Below are 19,448 nucleotides of genomic sequence, written 5' to 3' on the forward strand. Positions count from 1 at the left end.
AAGTTAAAAACTTAAGGATGGTGCTTTAACCTTAATGTCTCAGAGTCCATTTATTTTTTCTTTGAGAAATGAAGTGCCAGACCGGGTAGGAATGAAGACCAACTAGTGATTGTCTGGAGGTTCAGGGAAGGCTTGTTGAAAGAGCCAGGTCTTAAGTCCTTTTCTGAAAGTTAAAAGGCATGGCTCCAGTCTGAGGTTTGATGGGATACTGTTCCAGATCGATGGGCCTGCTATCGAAAAGGCTCTGTCTTTGGTCGTAGCGAGGCGTGTGGCTTTAGTGGGGGGAACATTAAGAGTGCCTTTGTAAATGTCTCTAGTTGGTCTGATAGAGGAGTAGAGTTTGAAAGGTATTTCCAGGTCAAGTTGAAGTTGATGATGGATAGTTTTATGGATTAAGGTGATTGATTTGTATAGAATTCTGTAATTTACTGGTAACCAGTGTAGGTTCCTGAGAATTGGTGATATGTGATCGTAGCGGCTGGTACTGGTTAACAATCTTGCTGCCGCATTTTGAATCATCTGCAGAGGTTTAGTAGAGGATTTGGGAAGTCCTAGTAGAAGGGCGCTGCAGTAGTCTATTTTGGCGAACAGTAGCGCTTGGAGGACTGTCCTGAAATCGTGGAAGAATAAGAGAGGTTTAAGTCGTTTTAGGACCTGTAATCTGTAAAAGCAATCTTTCGTTGTTGTATTGACCATTTTCCTGAGGTTTAGTCGGTTGTCTAGAATCACCCCAAGATCTCTAACCTGCTTACATGTGATGTGAGAGTTGAGTGGTGTTGGTTGGTGGATATTGTTATTAGGGATGTGAATCGTGTCCTCGATCGTCTTAACGATCGATTTCAGCTGGGAGGGGGAGGGAATCGTATTGTTGCCGTTTGGGGGGGTAAAATATCGTGAAAAATCGTGAAAAATCGTGAAAAATCTAAAAATCGTAAAAACGCAAAACCGGCACATTAAAACCCCCTAAAACCCACCCCCGACCCTTTAAATTAAATCCCCCACCCTCCCGAACCCCCCCCCAAATGAGTTAAATAACCTGCGAGTCCAGCGGTGGTCCGGAACGGCAGCGGTCCGGAATGGGCTCCTGCTCCTGAATCTTGTTGTGTTCAGCCGGCGCCATTTTCCAAAATGGCGCCGAAAAATGGCGGCGGCCATAGACGACCACGATTGGACAGCAGGAGGTCCTTCCGGACCCCCGCTGGACTTTTGGCAAGTCTTGTGGGGGTCAGGAGGCCCCCCACAAGCTGGCCAAAAGTTCCTGGAGGTCCAGCGGGGGTCAGGGAGCGATTTCCCGCCGCGAATCATTTTCGTACGGAAAATGGCGCCGGCAGGAGATCGACTGCAGGAGGTCGTTCAGCGAGGGTTCCGGCGCCTCGCTGAACGACCTCCTGCAGTCGATCTCCTGCCGGCGCCATTTTCCATACGAAAATGATTCGCGGCGGGAAATCGCTCCCTGACCCCCGCTGGACCTCCAGGAACTTTTGGCCAGCTTGTGGGGGGCCTCCTGACCCCCACAAGACTTGCCAAAAGTCCAGCGGGGGTCCGGAAGGACCTCCTGCCGTCCAATCGTGTTCGTCTATGGCCGCCGCCATTTTTCGGCGCCATTTTGGAAAATGGCGCCGGCTGAACACAACAAGATTCAGGAGCAGGAGCCCGTTCCGGACCGCTGCCGTTCCGGACCGCCGCTGGACTCGCAGGTTATTTAACTCATTTGGGAGGGGTTCGGGGGGGTTCGGGTTTTAATTTAAAGGGTCGGGGGTGGGTTTTAGGGGGTTTTAATGTGCCGGCTCACGATTCTAACGATTTATAATGATAAATCGTTAGAATCTCTATTGTATTGTGTTCCATAACGGTTTAAGACGATATTAAAATTATCGGACGATAATTTTAATCGTCCTAAAATGATTCACATCCCTAATTGTTATCTTTTGAGGAGATGAGGAGAAGCTCTGTCTTAGAAGTGTTAAGGACCAAGTTTAAGCTGTTGAGTAGATTGGTGATGGAAAGTAGGCAGTTATTCCAATGGGTGAGCGCTTTTGAGATTGATTCTGTTATGGGGACTAAATTACCCAGATGGACTTTGAGTCAGACATTATCTGAATGAATATTATCTGAAATAGCCTTTGCTAATGGTTTTTCCCTATGGCTTTTCCACACATTCCCCAAGCTCTTCCAAGAGAGCTTTGCTAACATAACTTATTAGGGATGTGAATCGTTTTTTGACGATTTAAAATATCGTCCGATATATTTAAAATTGTCAAAAAATCGTTAGGGCCACGATACAATACCAATTCCCCCGATTTATCGTAAAAAAATCGTAAATCGGGGGAAGGGGGAGGGCAGGAAAACTGGCACACTAAAACCCCCTAAAACCCACCCCCGACCCTTTAAATTAAATCCCCCACCCTCCCGAACCTCCCCCCAATGCTTTAAATTACCTGAAGATCCGGCGGTGGTCCAGAACGGCGGCGGTCCGGAACGGCCCCCTCAATAGAATCGTGTTGTCTTCAGCTGGCGCCATTTTTCAAAATGGCCGCCGCAAAATGGCGGCGGCCATAGACAAAAACGATTCAACGGAGGAGGTCGTTCCGGACCCCCGCTGGACTTTTGGCAAGTCTTGTGGGGGTCAGGAGGCCCCCCCAAGCTGGCCAAAAGTTTCCTGGGAGTCCAGCGGGGTTCCGGGAGCGATTTCTTGCCGCGAATCGTTTTCGTACGGAAAATGGCTCCGGCAGGAGATCAAGTGCAAAATGATTTTCCGTTCATCTTATAGATGAGAGTAGTGCAATGGAAAATTGATAAATCAGGGGGTCATTTCTCAAGTCACAATATTTTATCACAGGAGTAATAGGCTCCTCCACAGAAAAATATTGTGGACATTTCCCCAGTGCGATAAAATATATCATGTGGAAAAAGTGTGAAAATCCATGATAGTGGCCCGCTTTGCAAGGGGACTGCAATCTTCTAAAAGAACCAGAATCAGTCCTACCCTGAGCCCCACCCAATGTGCAAAAAACGTACTTGGAGTTCTTCGAAGACTCCCACCACCTCTAACAATGGCATAAAATCAGAAACATAAAAAAGAAGTTTATGATTTTTTAGTGAAGTCTCACCCCCTAACCAAACCCTCCCCTTTCTGAATCAAGCCCCAGCATGTTACAAACCCCACCCTCAGTTCCAACCCCCCAATGTCCCAGACACCCCTCAGACTCCACCCCAGCAGTAGAAATGATCCCTGGTAGTCTGGTGGAGAATGGAACAGCCTCCAGGTTCCAGACTGGTGGTCAGCGCTATCTTTAAATAGGGTATGGACTGGCCTTTGCCCCTATCATATGATGAGGTAAAGATTGTCCAGTGCTGTTTCGAAAGATGGCATTGGCAGACCCAGAGAGTAGGGACTTAGCTGGGCCCACTAAATGCCAAGGACTACTTCTAAATATATGAGGGGGTCTGGGGATAGGGTGGGTCACTGGACTACCAAGCACTACTAATGGTGTGGGTGGCCATGAGGGGGTGGAGGGATCGATTGCCTTGGGGGATGAACCTGGGAGGGATCCATTCAAAAGGGGAGGGGCTTGGGGAAGGGCGGGGCACAACTGCATAATTTTAAACTTATATTTTTGTATTATTTTCTTCTAGGCCACCTCTAGGGGGTTGGGCAGGGGTCTTTCAGGATGGGTTTGCTCATTGGTGGGAGCTGGGTTAGGGCCAATTCTTCCCTTTTAGAAGCATCCCTGGGGCATCGGGATGTGCATTAACATCCCAATGCCCCCTGGGAGATCCGTCAGCTACACCTCCTGTAAAGGGCGCTAAAATAACATAGCCTCCTATTTCCCGGCAAGCTGCATTGTTTTTATTTGCATAGGTTACATAGGCATTAGCCAGGGCTTAATTAGTAGATAAAAATGAAGTGAAAGTGTGAAGGGTGAGATGGATAGGGCCAGGGCCGGGTGTGAATTCTCTCTCACACACCCACCCATTCCTGAGCAGATTTATCACACCCTGAACATGCACCATGAGCACTGGTAGGGAAGGATGGGTGAGGGTGGTATGGAGGAGAAAGCAGATAGGGAAAATGGGGCTCTCTCTCTCTCTCTCTAATCCCCCCCCCTCCCCGTGATCCTGATCCTCCATCCCCAGCTCCCCCAAAAATGTCCTTGTGGTCCTTTTTTTCCATCCTCCCCCTCCCGGAGGTCCTAAAGCCCCGAAAATCAAACCCCTAACCCTGATGATCCCTGAGCTCCTCCTCTGCCTGGAAAATCACCCTCAGCAAACTCTTCTTCTCTCCTTCCTTGGCCAGTAAAGTACAGACCTCCCCTCCCAGCCCGAATCCCCTGCCTCACCCTTGCTTTGGGGGGCAGGAGCAGACTGGTGTGCACGCTCTGCTGACCTCGATGTCCGCTTCCCATATCTGCTTCATCTTCCTGGTGTCGGTAGCCACAGGGCTTCCATACTGAGCTCACATCCAATGGCCCATTTGGTGGGTCAAGGTAGCATTTACTCCACCTGAGGGCGGGATCCAGGTCTTTTTTTTTCACTTGGATGTTTTACCTTTTTCTGCAATTTTGCTACCATTGCTCGCGATGGCTGCGACCGGAGCGGGTTTGGTTGCTCCGGTACTTTCTTGCTCGCTGCTTTCGCAGCCTCTTCTTTTCTTACTTTTTTGCTGTGAACCAAGTTCGATATTTTCTCTTTCTCCCTGGCTTCGGAGGGGAAAGATTTGTTTTGTTCCTGACACAAGTTCCCGCTCTGTTTAAACAATGGGGGTGGAGCCCAGCATGGCTGGCGTTGATCTCCAGTACCCCCTTGGGGTATTTTGATGGAGGGTGGGGGCACTAGGGGTGTGCATTCGGATTGACCGCATTAGTAAAACGCAACTCATATTTTTTTTTTACTTAAAAAATTGATTCGACATAAACGATCGGATTTCCCACATATCGAACATAGATATGTTCGATATGTGGGAAATCGCGATTGTTGAGCCAAAATAAAAATATAAACCCCCTCACCCTCCTTAATCCCCCCCCCCCCCCGACTTACCACAACTCCCTGGTGATGGAGCGAGGAGTGAGGACGCCATTTCTGCAATCCTTGGCGAGAAGCATGTGACGTCGGCGGCACGTCGAGTGACGCCGGCGTCACGTGATTCCGGCGAGTTCGCGCCGGACGGCTCGTTCGGCCCAAAAAGAACTTTTGGCCAGCTTGGGGGGGTCAGGAGGCCCCCCCAAGCTGGCCAAAAGTTCTTTTTGGGCCAGGAGGCCCAAAGGTCAGGAGGCCCCCCCAAGCTGGCCAAAAGTTCTTTTGGGCCGAACGAGCCGTCCGGCGCGAACGAGCCGGGAATCACGTGGCGCCGCGTCACTCAGACGCGACGTCACGTGATTCCCGGCAAGTTCGCGCCGGACGGCTCGTTCGGCCCAAAAAGAACTTTTGGCCAGCTTGAGGGGGTCAGGAGGCCCCCCCCAAGCTGGCCAAAAGTTCTTTTTGGGCCGAACGAGCCGTCCGGCGCGAACTCGCCGGGAATCACGTGATGCCGCGTCACTCGACGTGCCACCGACGTCACATGCTTCTCGCCAAGGATTGCAGAAATGACGTCCTCACTCCTCGCTCCATCACCAGGGAGTTGTGGTAAGTCTGGGGGGGGGATTAAGGAGGGTGAGGGGGTTTAAATTTTTTTTTTGCACATATGTACATATACCCAACTCATTGGATTTTTTTTATGTCCATATTGGCCGCAAGTGGGACCCCCTTTCGGACATAAAAAATATGAACATAAAATTTTGCTCTGCACATCCCTAGGGGGCACTGCTCATCTTTTCTCTGTTAAACTGTGTAGCTACCTTGTTTTTTTTATCTCTGGTCAGCGTTCACACACTCGTCTCTTCGCCTGTTGAAAGGGAGGGCCCCAGCTGGGAGGGCCTGTTAGTTATTGCTGAGTAATGGGCCACAATTAACCGGATACCTTTGTCACTCAATGGTGCTTTGGGTGTCCACCCCTGGGTGTCTCAGTCTGTCTAAGGGTCTTGCTGGGTGTTGCTCGCTGTCTCTGTTCTGGCGCACTTGTTAATAAGGCAAACCATAAATCAAGGTTTACTATTTTTCATAAGACCGTACATAAAATACAAAAAGTTTAATCACCTACTCAATACCATCTTAATAATGGTGAAGACCCAAATCCATAAGTAAGTTAGTGACATCTATTGAAGGGAGAAGCTTTCAGAGGCTAAGGGGTCCGTTTTTACAAGGCCGCGTGGGCGTCCATGTCCGCGCAATTCCCGGCACGCGCTTATGGAAATCCAATTCTATAACATGCGCACCTCACTGCATGCATCTTATAAAATTCGATACCCACGCGCACATGTGCACCCAATTTTATGTCAAGGGCGCGTAAATGCACGCAGGTCCCTGCTCACATGTGCAAGGGGGAGTATTTTATAAAAAACGCACGGTGAAGAGATAAAGGAGTGGACTGAAAGGGAACTTTCCTGTCTGCCTAACTCACCTTCCTCCCTTTTCCCCTCTCCTCCCTGACTCCTAAACCCGGCCTACCTACCCTAATTTATTTTGTTTTACACCTTATCTGCTCCTCCGAGCAGAAGTAAGTTGTGTGCGCTGGCCAGCTGCCGGCACGTGTTTCACCAGGACAGCACAAAATGGCAATGTCCTGGCTGGACCCCTTCCCACTCCTGCCCTACAAAGACCCTGATCCTGGCCCCCTTTTAAATGCTGGACACTTCCGTGTGTACAGGGCTGCTATGAAAATGCGCTTGGCATGATTGCAGCCCAGCCACACACATATCTGCTGGTATTACATAGAAACAGAAACTTAGAAATGACGGCAGAAGAAGACCAAACGGCTCATCCAGTCTGCCCAGCAAGTTTCACACTTTTTTTTTCTCATACTTATCTGTTACTCTTGGCTCTTAGTAACCTTTTGGTTCTATTTCCCTTCCACCCCCACCATTAATGTAGAGAGCAGTGTTGGAACTGCATCTAAGTGAAATATCTAGCTTAATTAGTTAGGGGCAGTTACCACCGCAATAAGCAAGCTACACCCATGCTTATTTGTTTACCCAGACTATGTAATTCAGTCTTTGTTGGTTGTGGTCTGTATATAGATCCACTTTTCTTCATTCCCCCTGCTGTTGAAGCAGAGATTTATGCTGGATATGCATTGAAAGTGAAGTATCAGACTTTCTCTCCTGCCATTGAAGCAGAGAGCTATGCTGGATATGCATGAAGTATCAGACTTTCTCCCCTGCCGTTGAAGCAGAGAGCTATGCTGGATATGTGTGAAGTATCAGTTTTTCTTCTCCCCTGCCGTTGAAGCAGAGAGCTATGCTGGATATGCGTGAAGTATCAGTTTTTCTTCTCCCCTGCCATTGAAGCAGAGAGCTATGCTGGATATGCATTGAAAGTGAAGTATCAGGCTTATTTGGTTTGGGGTAGTAACCGCCGTAACAAGCCAGCTACTCCCCGCTTTGTGAGTGTGAATCCTTTTTTCTTCTCCCCTGCTGTTGAAGCAGAGAGCTATGCTGGATATGTGTGAAGTATCAGTTTTCTTCTCCCCTGCCGTTGAAGCAGGGAGCTATGCTGGATATGCGTGAAGTATCAGTTTTTCTTCTCCCCTGCCGTTGAAGCAGGGAGCTATGCTGGATATGTGTGAAGTATCAGTTTTTCTTCTCCCCTGCCATTGAAGCAGAGAGCTATGCTGGATATGCATTGAAAGTGAAGTATCAGGCTTATTTGGTTTGGGGTAGTGTGACGGGGTCACTATGCTAGACTAAGATAGGAAGAATAAAGCTAGGAACCAAAGATTCAAGGGAAAGGGGGGGGAGGAAAGGAAAATACAGCAACACCAGGCTAGAGACGTCCCTTGGTTCCTTCCCCCAGAGGTTGTAGGTCCAGAGGAGCCACAGGTGTGGGAAATTAAGGGTGGAGCTGGTGAGGCCAATCCATGGTTTCAGGGGGAGGGCCAAAGTAAGGAGGGGCCGTTCCGAGTAAAATGTAAGGGTTGGGGTGTTGTTTTTTTTCCCGATTCGCAGTTTTTTTCCTGATTTGTGGCTTGTTTTTTTTATTCGTTTTTCCGGTTTCGGGTTCAGGTTCCAGTTTCGTTTTTGGAAGAAAACAATCCGTGGGAAAATGAAGCGCCCGAACTGAAACTCGACCCGAGCCAGAAAAAAGAAGCTCATCGCTACCAAATATGCATCTGGGTATTTTCTGCAAGCTCCTGATCTTTGTCCTTCCACTTCCCCCAGAAAATGAATTGACACAACATCAATAGGCCTCAAGTCCTTAAGTAAAGTAAAGGCCTCAAAGATATATGCTGCCTCTTCTTTCCTACGATGGGTGAGAATTCAGTTTACCTATAGCTCCATAGAATAGGCACACCCAGGACTGACCAAAACCACAGGGGGGAGACCAGGGAATGGAGCTTAATATGACATGACGTCATAAAAATGATGAAAAGGAATATTGATGGGGTGTTCATAGCCTTATCACAGAGGGAGTGAAGCCAGATACTAGAAATAGTGTATAAACAGGAAAAAAACTGATCCACAGGGTTACAGGCCAAAGCCAAGCTGAGACAGCAGCTAGGAGCAGGCCCTGAGATAACATTTACCTACAAAGCAAGGGTTAATGTACAAGCAGAGTGAGAGCAAATCCACACCTGGTCATGCACATTAGTTGTTTATAGTAGAAAGGCAACCATAGAAATTTTGACAATTATGTAACCGAGTTTAGGGGTTGGAAATGTACAAGTAAAAGAACCTTATAATGTCTCATTATCAGTGAAAATCATTTGAGAGAGCGATTTATGCTGGAGCTTTGCATAGCACTGTCTCTCCTCTCCATAAGACATACTTTATCATGAAATATTCAAAAAGAGAACATTTATTCCACAGGAGTTAGCTCTGAGCATCTATTTCGGTGTGATTGAGATTTATCTGTATCTGGTGCACGGAGAGCTCACATGATATCCAGTTCCTGCCCTCAGACCCTCTGCTAGGTTTGCACTTTCACTTTAGTTACATTAACGAGTTTTACACCATTAATCATTATCACTGTAAGATTATAATCCTGCTCCACTTGCAGCTCGAGAGCAGGTTTCTCGCAGATCCAGCGCAGTTCATCGTCACAGTCTCGAGGTTGCAGTGCGTTGGTAGCCACAGCCTCACAAGGAGAGGAGGAAACTCCAGTGGGTTTTCTGGTGTGAAAGATTTAAAAACACAATTCAGTGTTTGCATTTCTGCTTCCTGCAGAGCACTGGGGAGATAACAGGAAAGCCTCTGGGTCCCTGATTGGGGCCCCTCTTCTTTTTAAAAGATAAGGGTGAGGACTAGGGATGTGCAGAGCAAAATTTTATGTTCATATTTTTTATGTCCGAAAGGGGGTCCCACTTGCGGCCAATATGGACATAAAAAAAATCCAATGAGTTGGGTATATGTACATATGTGCAAAAAAAAAAATTAAAACCCCCTCACCCTCCTTAATCCCCCCCCCAGACTTACCACAACTCCCTGGTGATCGAGCGAGGAGTGAGGACGTCATTTCTGCAATCCTTGGCGAGAAGCATGTGACGTCGGCGGCACGTCGAGTGACGCCGGCGTCACGTGATTCCCAGCTCGTTCGCGCCGGACGGCTCGTTCGGCCCAAAAAGAACTTTGGGCCAGCTTGGGGGGGGCCTCCTGACCCCCTCAAGCTGGCCAAAAGTTCTTTTTGGGCCGAACGAGCCGTCCGGCGCGAACTTGCCGGGAATCACGTGACGTCGCGTCTGAGTGACGCGGCGCCACGTGATTCCCGGCTCGTTCGCGCCGGACGGCTCGTTCGGCCCAAAAAGAACTTTTGGCCAGCTTGGGGGGGTCAGGAGGCCCCCCCAAGCTGGCCAAAAGTTCTTTTTGGGCCGAACGAGCCGTCCGGCGCGAACGAGCCGGGAATCACGTGACGCCGGCGTCACTCGACGTGCCGCCGACGTCACATGCTTCTCGCCAAGGATTGCAGAAATGGCGTCCTCACTCCTCGCTCCATCACCAGGGAGTTGTGGTAAGTCGGGGGGGGGGATTAAGGAGGGTGAGGGGGGTTTATATTTTATTTTGGCTCAACAATCGCGATTTCCCACATATCGAACATATCTATGTTCGATATGTGGGAAATCCGATCGTTTATGTCGAATCAATTTTTTAAGTAAAAAAAAAATATGAGTTGCGTTTTACTAATGCGGTCAATCCGAATGCACACCCCTAGTGAGGACCCCTGGGGGCCCTTCAGAGAGTTTCTCTGTAGAGAAATTCCTCCTGCTGACAGCTCCCCTCAGGCTCTGGGGCTGGGAGTCTGCTCGGACGGGGATGTCATTCTGGAGCTGAAGGAAGATTCTCATTCAGTCCTGATTTCTGACATCTCCTCCTGATTTATCATGACATTTGCAGTCCTGTGTCTTCCGTTTGTACTCAGTACCGTAAGCAGTGCCATGCACCATGAGAGGAGGTCAAGAAGCCAGGACTCTGCCTAAAAACTGGGTCCCATCACAGCCCTGACTATCAGGGGTGAAGGAATGCGAGTCCCACTGCCTCCTGCTCCTGCAGAGATTCTGCCCATAAAGCATAGGCTCATCTCTGGGGCACATCAGACCCCTAGCAGTGGGTTATGGAAAAAGCTGTAATTGTGTTTGTTTTAAGAAATATATAAAGGTTGCTGCTTCCTGGGGCTCCCTTTATAGTGGAAAGAGGGTCCTGGACACGGGAGAGATGCACTGTCATTAGAAGCACATTGCTATGACAGCACCTGGGGCACTCTGCACTAAAGCTCAGCATGCATATTATATATATAAGAAGGTTGCTGCTTCCTGGGGCTCCCTTTCTCTTCTCTCTATAGTGGAAAGAGGGTCCTGGACATGGGAGAGATGCACTGACATTAGAAGCACATTGCTATGACAGCACCTAGGGCACTCTGCACTAAAGCTCAGCATGCATATTATATATATAAGAAGGTTGCTGCTTCCTGGGGCTCCCTTTCTCTTCTCTCTATACTGGAAAGAGGGTCCTGGACACGGGAGAGATGCACTGTCATTAGAAGCACATTGCTATGACAGCACCTGGGGCACTCTGCACTACAGCTCAGCATGCATATTATATATATAAGAAGGTTGCTGCTTCCTGGGGCTCCCTTTCTCTTCTCTCTATAGTGGAAAGAGGGTCCTGGACATGGGAGAGATGCACTGACATTAGAAGCACATTGCTATGACAGCACCTAGGGCACTCTGCACTAAAGCTCAGCATGCATATTATATATATAAGAAGGTTGCTGCTTCCTGGGGCTCCCTTTCTCTTCTCTCTATAGTGGAAAGAGGGTCCTGGACACGGGAGAGATGCACTGACATTAGAAGCACATTGCTATGACAGCACCTGGGGCACTCTGCACTAAAGCTCAGCATGCATATTATATATATAAGAAGGTTGCTGCTTCCTGGGGCTCCCTTTCTCTTCTCTCTATAGTGGAAAGAGGGTCCTGGACACGGGAGAGATGCACTGACATTAGAAGCACATTGCTATGACAGCACCTGGGGCACTCTGCACTACAGCTCAGCATGCATATTATATATATAAGAAGGTTGCTGCTTCCTGGGGGCTCCCTTTATAGTGGAAAGAGGGTCCTGGACATGGGAGAGATGCACTGACATTAGAAGCACATTGCTATGACAGCACCTGGGGCACTCTGCACTAAAGCTCAGCATGCATATTATATATATAAGAAGGTTGCTGCTTCCTGGGGCTCCCTTTCTCTTATCTCTATAGTGGAAAGAGGGTCCTGGACACGGGAGAGATGCACTGACATTAGAAGCACATTGCTATGACAGCACCTGGGGCACTCTGCACTAAAGCTCAGCATGCATATTATATATATAAGAAGGCTGCTGCTTCCTGGGGCTCCCTTTCTCTTCTCTCTATAGTAGAAAGAGGGTCCTGGACATGGGAGAGATGCACTGACATTAGAAGCACATTGCTATGACAGCACCTAGGGCACTCTGCACTAAAGCTCAGCATGCATATTATATATATAAGAAGGTTGCTGCTTCCTGGGGCTCCCTTTCTCTTCTCTCTATAGTGGAAAGAGGGTCCTGGACATGGGAGAGATGCACTGACATTAGAAGCACATTGCTATGACAGCACCTAGGGCACTCTGCACTAAAGCTCAGCATGCATATTATATATATAAGAAGGTTGCTGCTTCCTGGGGCTCCCTTTCTCTTCTCTCTATACTGGAAAGAGGGTCCTGGACACGGGAGAGATGCACTGTCATTAGAAGCACATTGCTATGACAGCACCTGGGGCACTCTGCACTACAGCTCAGCATGCATATTATATATATAAGAAGGTTGCTGCTTCCTGGGGCTCCCTTTCTCTTCTCTCTATAGTGGAAAGAGGGTCCTGGACATGGGAGAGATGCACTGACATTAGAAGCACATTGCTATGACAGCACCTAGGGCACTCTGCACTAAAGCTCAGCATGCATATTATATATATAAGAAGGTTGCTGCTTCCTGGGGCTCCCTTTCTCTTCTCTCTATAGTGGAAAGAGGGTCCTGGACACGGGAGAGATGCACTGACATTAGAAGCACATTGCTATGACAGCACCTGGGGCACTCTGCACTAAAGCTCAGCATGCATATTATATATATAAGAAGGTTGCTGCTTCCTGGGGCTCCCTTTCTCTTCTCTCTATAGTGGAAAGAGGGTCCTGGACACGGGAGAGATGCACTGACATTAGAAGCACATTGCTATGACAGCACCTGGGGCACTCTGCACTACAGCTCAGCATGCATATTATATATATAAGAAGGTTGCTGCTTCCTGGGGCTCCCTTTATAGTGGAAAGAGGGTCCTGGACATGGGAGAGATGCACTGACATTAGAAGCACATTGCTATGACAGCACCTGGGGCACTCTGCACTAAAGCTCAGCATGCATATTATATATATAAGAAGGTTGCTGCTTCCTGGGGCTCCCTTTCTCTTATCTCTATAGTGGAAAGAGGGTCCTGGACACGGGAGAGATGCACTGACATTAGAAGCACATTGCTATGACAGCACCTGGGGCACTCTGCACTACAGCTCAGCATGCATATTATATATATAAGAAGGTTGCTGCTTCCTGGGGCTCCCTTTATAGTGGAAAGAGGGTCCTGGACACGGGAGAGATGCACTGACATTAGAAGCACATTGCTATGACAACACCTAGGGCACTCTGCACTAAAGCTCAGCATGCATATTATATATATAAGAAGGTTGCTGCTTCCTGGGGCTCCCTTTCTCTTATCTCTATAGTGGAAAGAGGGTCCTGGACACGGGAGAGATGCACTGACATTAGAAGCACATTGCTATGACAGCACCTGGGGCACTCTGCACTACAGCTCAGCATGCATATTATATATATAAGAAGGTTGCTGCTTCCTGGGGCTCCCTTTATAGTGGAAAGAGGGTCCTGGACACGGGAGAGATGCACTGACATTAGAAGCACATTGCTATGACAGCACCTGGGGCACTCTGCACTAAAGCTCAGCATGCATATTATATATATAAGAAGGTTGCTGCTTCCTGGGGCTCCCTTTCTCTTATCTCTATAGTGGAAAGAGGGTCCTGGACACGGGAGAGATGCACTGACATTAGAAGCACATTGCTATGACAGCACCTGGGGCACTCTGCTCTAAAGCTCAGCATGCGTATTATATATATAAGAAGGTTGCTGCTTCCTGGGGCTCCCTTTATAGTGGAAAGAGGGTCCTGGACACGGGAGAGATGCACTGTCATTAGAAGCACATTGCTATGACAGCACCTGGGGCACTCTGCACTAAAGCTCAGCATGCATATTATATATATAAGAAGGCTGCTGCTTCCTGGGGCTCCCTTTCTCTTATCTCTACAGTAGAAAGAGGGTCCTGGACGTGGGAGAGATGCACTGACATTAGAAGCACATTGCTATGACAACACCTGGGGCACTCTGCACTAAAGCTCAGCATGCATATTATATATATAAGAAGGTTGCTGCTTCCTGGGGCTCCCTTTCTCTTATCTCTATAGTGGAAAGAGGGTCCTGGACACGGGAGAGATGCACTGACATTAGAAGCACATTGCTATGACAGCACCTGGGGCACTCTGCACTAAAGCTCAGCATGCATATTATATATATAAGAAGGTTGCTGCTTCCTGGGGCTCCCTTTCTCTTATCTCTATAGTGGAAAGAGGGTCCTGGACACGGGAGAGATGCACTGACATTAGAAGCACATTGCTATGACAGCACCTGGGGCACTCTGCACTAAAGCTCAGCATGCATATTATATATATAAGAAGGTTGCTGCTTCCTGGGGCTCCCTTTCTCTTATCTCTACAGTAGAAAGAGGGTCCTGGACATGGGAGAGATGCACTGACATTAGAAGCACATTGCTATGACAACACCTAGGGCACTCTGCACTAAAGCTCAGCATGCATATTATATATATAAGAAGGTTGCTGCTTCCTGGGGCTCCCTTTCTCTTCTCTCTATAGTGGAAAGAGGGTCCTGGACTTGGGAGAGATGCACTGACATTAGAAGCACATTGCTATGACAGCACCTAGGGCACTCTGCTCTAAAGCTCAGCATGCGTATTATATATATAAGAAGGCTGCTGCTTCCTGGGGCTCCCTTTATAGTGGAAAGAGGGTCCTGGACACGGGAGAGATGCACTGACATTAGAAGCACATTGCTATGACAGCACCTGGGGCACTCTGCACTAAAGCTCAGCATGCGTATTATATATATAAGAAGGTTGCTGCTTCCTGGGGCTCCCTTTCTCTTATCTCTATAGTGGAAAGAGGGTCCTGGACATGGGAGAGATGCACTGACATTAGAAGCACATTGCTATGACAGCACCTGGGGCACTCTGCTCTAAAGCTCAGCATGCATATTATATATATAAGAAGGCTGCTGCTTCCTGGGGCTCCCTTTCTCTTATCTCTATAGTGGAAAGAGGGTCCTGGACACGGGAGAGATGCACTGACATTAGAAGCACATTGCTATGACAACACCTGGGGCACTCTGCACTAAAGCTCAGCATGCATATTATATATATAAGAAGGTTGCTGCTTCCTGGGGCTCCCTTTATAGTGGAAAGAGGGTCCTGGACACGGGAGAGATGCACTGACATTAGAAGCACATTGCTATGACAGCACCTGGGGCACTCTGCTCTAACGCTCAGCATGCATATTATATATATAAGAAGGTTGCTGCTTCCTGGGGCTCCCTTTATAGTGGAAAGAGGGTCCTGGACATGGGAGAGATGCACTGACATTAGAAGCACATTGCTATGACAGCACCTGGGGCACTCTGCTCTAACGCTCAGCATGCATATTATATATATAAGAAGGTTGCTGCTTCCTGGGGCTCCCTTTCTCTTATCTCTACAGTAGAAAGAGGGTCCTGGACACGGGAGAGATGCACTGACATTAGAAGCACATTGCTATGACAGCACCTGGGGCACTCTGCTCTAAAGCTCAGCATGCATATTATATATATAAGAAGGCTGCTGCTTCCTGGGGCTCCCTTTCTCTTATCTCTATAGTGGAAAGAGGGTCCTGGACGTGGGAGAGATGCACTGACATTAGAAGCACATTGCTATGACAGCACCTGGGGCACTCTGCTCTAAAGCTCAGCATGCATATTATATATATAAGAAGGTTGCTGCTTCCTGGGGCTCCCTTTCTCTTCTCTCTATACTGGAAAGAGGGTCCTGGAAATGGGAGAGATGCACTGACATTAGAAGCACATTGCTGTGACAGCACCTAGGGCACTCTGCACTAAAGCTCAGCATGCATATTATATATATAAGAAGGTTGCTGCTTCCTGGGGCTCCCTTTCTCTGCACTAAAGCTCAGCATGCATGTTATATGACATGCTATGAAGACACCACAACGTGCATGCTCATTGGATTGCTGAAGAAATTAGTAGGGATGTGCAGAGGGAATGCATACATTACATTCGGTATTCGTATTTGTCGGGGGCAGATACGTTGCATTCGGAAAAGGGGGCCCCCGATCCTTCATGCGTTCCATTCTTATTTGTTTCCCGGCTAACATTTAATTAACTACAACCCCCCCCCCCACCCTCCTGAACACCCCCCCCCCCCAAGACTTGCCAAAACTCCCTGGTGGTCCAGCGGGGGTCCGGGAGCCATCTACTGCACTCACGCCGTCGGCTGCCGATATTCAAAATGGTGCCGATAGCTTTTGCCTTTACTATGTCACCTTACTATGTCACAGGTCGGCCCCTGTGACATAGTAAGGGCAAAGGCTATTGACGCCATTTTGAATACTGGCAGCCGACGGCCCGAGTGCAGGAGATCACTCCAGGACCCCCGCTGGATCACCAGGGAGTTTTGGCAAGTCTTGGGGGGTCAGGAGGGTGGGGGGTTTGTTTAAATTTGCTCCTTTAGACGGCCGGATATAATGAATGTGGCCCTATACGTTGCGGATTGCCAATACATTGCAACCAAAAGCACACCTATGCAGAAAGCCTAAATAGGTTCAGACTCATCAGCTTGACAAAGGGAAGACTGGCAAGAGATAGGATAGAGGTTTATGAAGTCACAAATGTGTAGGGGAACAGGGAAATAGGGAATGAACATTAACCCTGTCAGTTAACTAGGGAACACTCCATGAAACAAATCAGAGAACGTATTTTTTTCACTCACTGCACTATCAAGCTGTGGAATTTGTTGCTGGAGTCATTGATCAAGGCATATGTCAGAGATGGGTTTGAAAATAATTTGGACAAGAACCTGGAAGAGAAGTCCATAAACCGTTATTCGCCAGGTGGATTTGGGAAAGTCACTGCCTATCCCTGCATGAGATCTGCGGGGTACGTGGGACCTGGATTGGCTACTGCTGGAGGCAGGATGTTGTTGGGTTGGTTGTTTGGTCTGACCCAGCACGTCACATCTTATATTCTTATCTGTATGTAAATGATCTACATCTGATACAAATTACATTTTACTGGGTACATGTTTGTTTATAGCATGGTCTGCTGTCCTCCAGGCTCTATTTATTTACCACTGCTTGTTAAGACATAAAATGTACCAGCTTCTCAGAATGGGTGTTACATGATAGGATGCCCACAGGGCCAGCACAATAACATCTAACACTGGTGGGGAGGCCATGCTGTCAGGTCCTCTCCCCAGCACACATTCCCCTCTAACTCACAACATCTACCCCCAACCTAAGCCACAAGGGACATTGGTGCCTCCCAAACCTCTCCCTAAGTATAGAATTCAGGGTCCCCTCTACCCCCACTCCTTTACACCTGGTGTCCTGGTGACTCCCCCACCACCCATGTAAAACCAAGGCCCTTTGGGGCTCCCTCATTACATTGAGAGCAGAATCAAGGGGCCTCAGGGCGGGAGGGAGTTAGGTACTGTCCTGCCCCATCTTCTCATCAATGACTGGGGGGGGGGGGGGGAAAGGCAGCAGAGGGAGCCTGCTATGAGGAGGAAGGGTCCCAGGGGTGGGGGAGGCAGAGAGGTCACGTGATTCTATACTCAGGGATAGGGGGAAAGGTGGCACCGAGGCTTCTTAGTCCATGAGTTATGGGGAGTTTGGAAGGGCACATGCTGCTCTTACAAGGCATTATTTTAGCAGGTGTTAAAAAAAATTGTTGTTGGATAAGCCACCTAGTGCATAAACTTACCTTGACTTTGCTCCATTCAACCAAAACCATTTGTTATCTTTCCACCTCAGAGCAATCCAGTAATAATCAGGGGCTGAAATATTTATGGTTTCCTGTAAATAAAAAACACATCTCAATGAACCTTCATTCCTTGCACCTCCCTGTGAATAATGATGACATAGGTAGTGGTGGTGAGGAGGGAGCACATGTGCCAGCTACTGCACCACCCAAAAGCCCCTGGAGATGATTAACCAGGGTGTGGCCTAGGGTTATATCTCCCAGAGTAAAGAAAGAAGTGCCATGGACTACATTTCCCAGCTTCCATAGCAACCTGGATACATGGGATTCTGGGGAGGAGAAGGGGGACTACACATTCACAGGTATGAACTGCAGAGAGTTTGAATCTCAAGGGAGGGGGGGAAAGGGACTGCAATCATTGTTTGCAGATGAGCTAGAAGTGGAGAAATCTACTCCTGAACCCATGGAAGTGAAAGCGGCAACATTTCCAGATGTGCAGGAAGAGATGGCGGTAGGCTGAAGTTGCGCTGGTTCACAGTGCGCTTCATTTATTGTTGGGGTGAGATACAACTGCAGTGGCTGTTTGGGTTTATGAATAGGGTTTAATCTGAGAAAAGCTGAGAGGAAAATGCTTATTTTTGTTCTCCCACTTTTGCTGTAGAAAGGGATGGTTCAATGACTGTGACTGTGATTATGAGCAGTCCTTAATGTAAGTATTTCAGGGTTTATTTGCGAGAGCAGCGCTGAGGGAAAAGCCTCATATTCTAAATCACTGTACACTTTTAATGCAGGAGGGGGGCAGGGTAAGTGCAGTGACTGGGGACAAAGGCTGTTGCAAACCACTGCAGAGCTTACCTAGAAAAGCAGTGCTAAACGAAACAAGTTTTTACTTTTTGTTGCAGAATGAAAGGCCTTGTTCAAGTTCATGTGCCCGTAGCCTCAGAAAGAACTTGGGTGACTCAATAGTCTGATTAATATGAAAAGCTGAGACTACTTTCGGTAGAAACTTTGGGTGGGTGACGGGCATTGCTCTATTGTGGAAGAATTGCATATAAGGTGAGTAGTGAACCAAAGCCTGAAGCTCACTGACTGTGCTGGCGGAAGTGATTACAACAAGGAATTATACTTCCCATGTGAGAAATCGGAGAGAAGACAACTCCAAAGATTCAAAAAGCAGCTTCTTAAGTTAGTGTAGAACTACATTAAGGTGGCTTGAGAAATGGAGGTTTCATATACTCTAAGCCTTTCATAAACTTGGAAATCAAGGGATGAGTGGAGATTTGCCAAACGTCAACTTAAACATGGGAAGTGGCTATGACACTAAGATGTACTCTCACTGATGAGGAAGAAAGAAACAACACATATTGGAGGAGTTCTCTTGGCTCACAAGCAAATGGGTCCAGAGGTTTGATGGCACCAGGATGAGATGCATCTCCATTTAAAGCTGTAAGATCTTCTAGTAGGAGATTTTCTGGTGAACACTAGTACATTATCTGTTTCTTTGGGTAGGAAAAATGGGACAATCAGTGAGTGCTCAAAATCCAGGCTGTTGATTTACAGAGGGCAGGTTTGGATGACATAATAGGCCACTTTCCTGATTCAATAAGGATGGGTCAGTCCCTAGAGAGACTGGAGAGTAATGGACAGTTGGAATAGTGGGAACCATACTTATCTGGGCCTTGCTGAAGCAATAAGTATCAGATGGGACCGATCTTTTAGTACTTTTTGTACTCTCTTGCCTATCAGT

General features: G+C 47.9%; 1 protein-coding gene across 1 annotated transcript in view; it reads right to left on the reverse strand.

The window, feature by feature from the left end:
* Positions 1-8,678: 8,678 nt before the first annotated feature.
* Positions 8,679-19,448, reverse strand: part of LOC115082480 (killer cell lectin-like receptor subfamily B member 1B allele A) — a 61,395-nt gene continuing 50,625 nt past the window's right edge. Inside the window, exons 6-7 of the mRNA XM_029586706.1 lie at positions 17,705-17,796; positions 8,679-9,202 (exon numbers count right to left, since the gene is read on the reverse strand). Coding sequence (XP_029442566.1) covers positions 9,001-9,202; positions 17,705-17,796 — 294 coding nt within the window. The 3' untranslated portion in view covers positions 8,679-9,000. The remainder of the gene's footprint in view (positions 9,203-17,704; positions 17,797-19,448) is intronic.

The sequence above is a fragment of the Rhinatrema bivittatum genome, chromosome 1, assembly GCF_901001135.1.
Source record: "Rhinatrema bivittatum chromosome 1, aRhiBiv1.1, whole genome shotgun sequence".
Lineage (NCBI taxonomy): Eukaryota > Metazoa > Chordata > Amphibia > Gymnophiona > Rhinatrematidae > Rhinatrema > Rhinatrema bivittatum.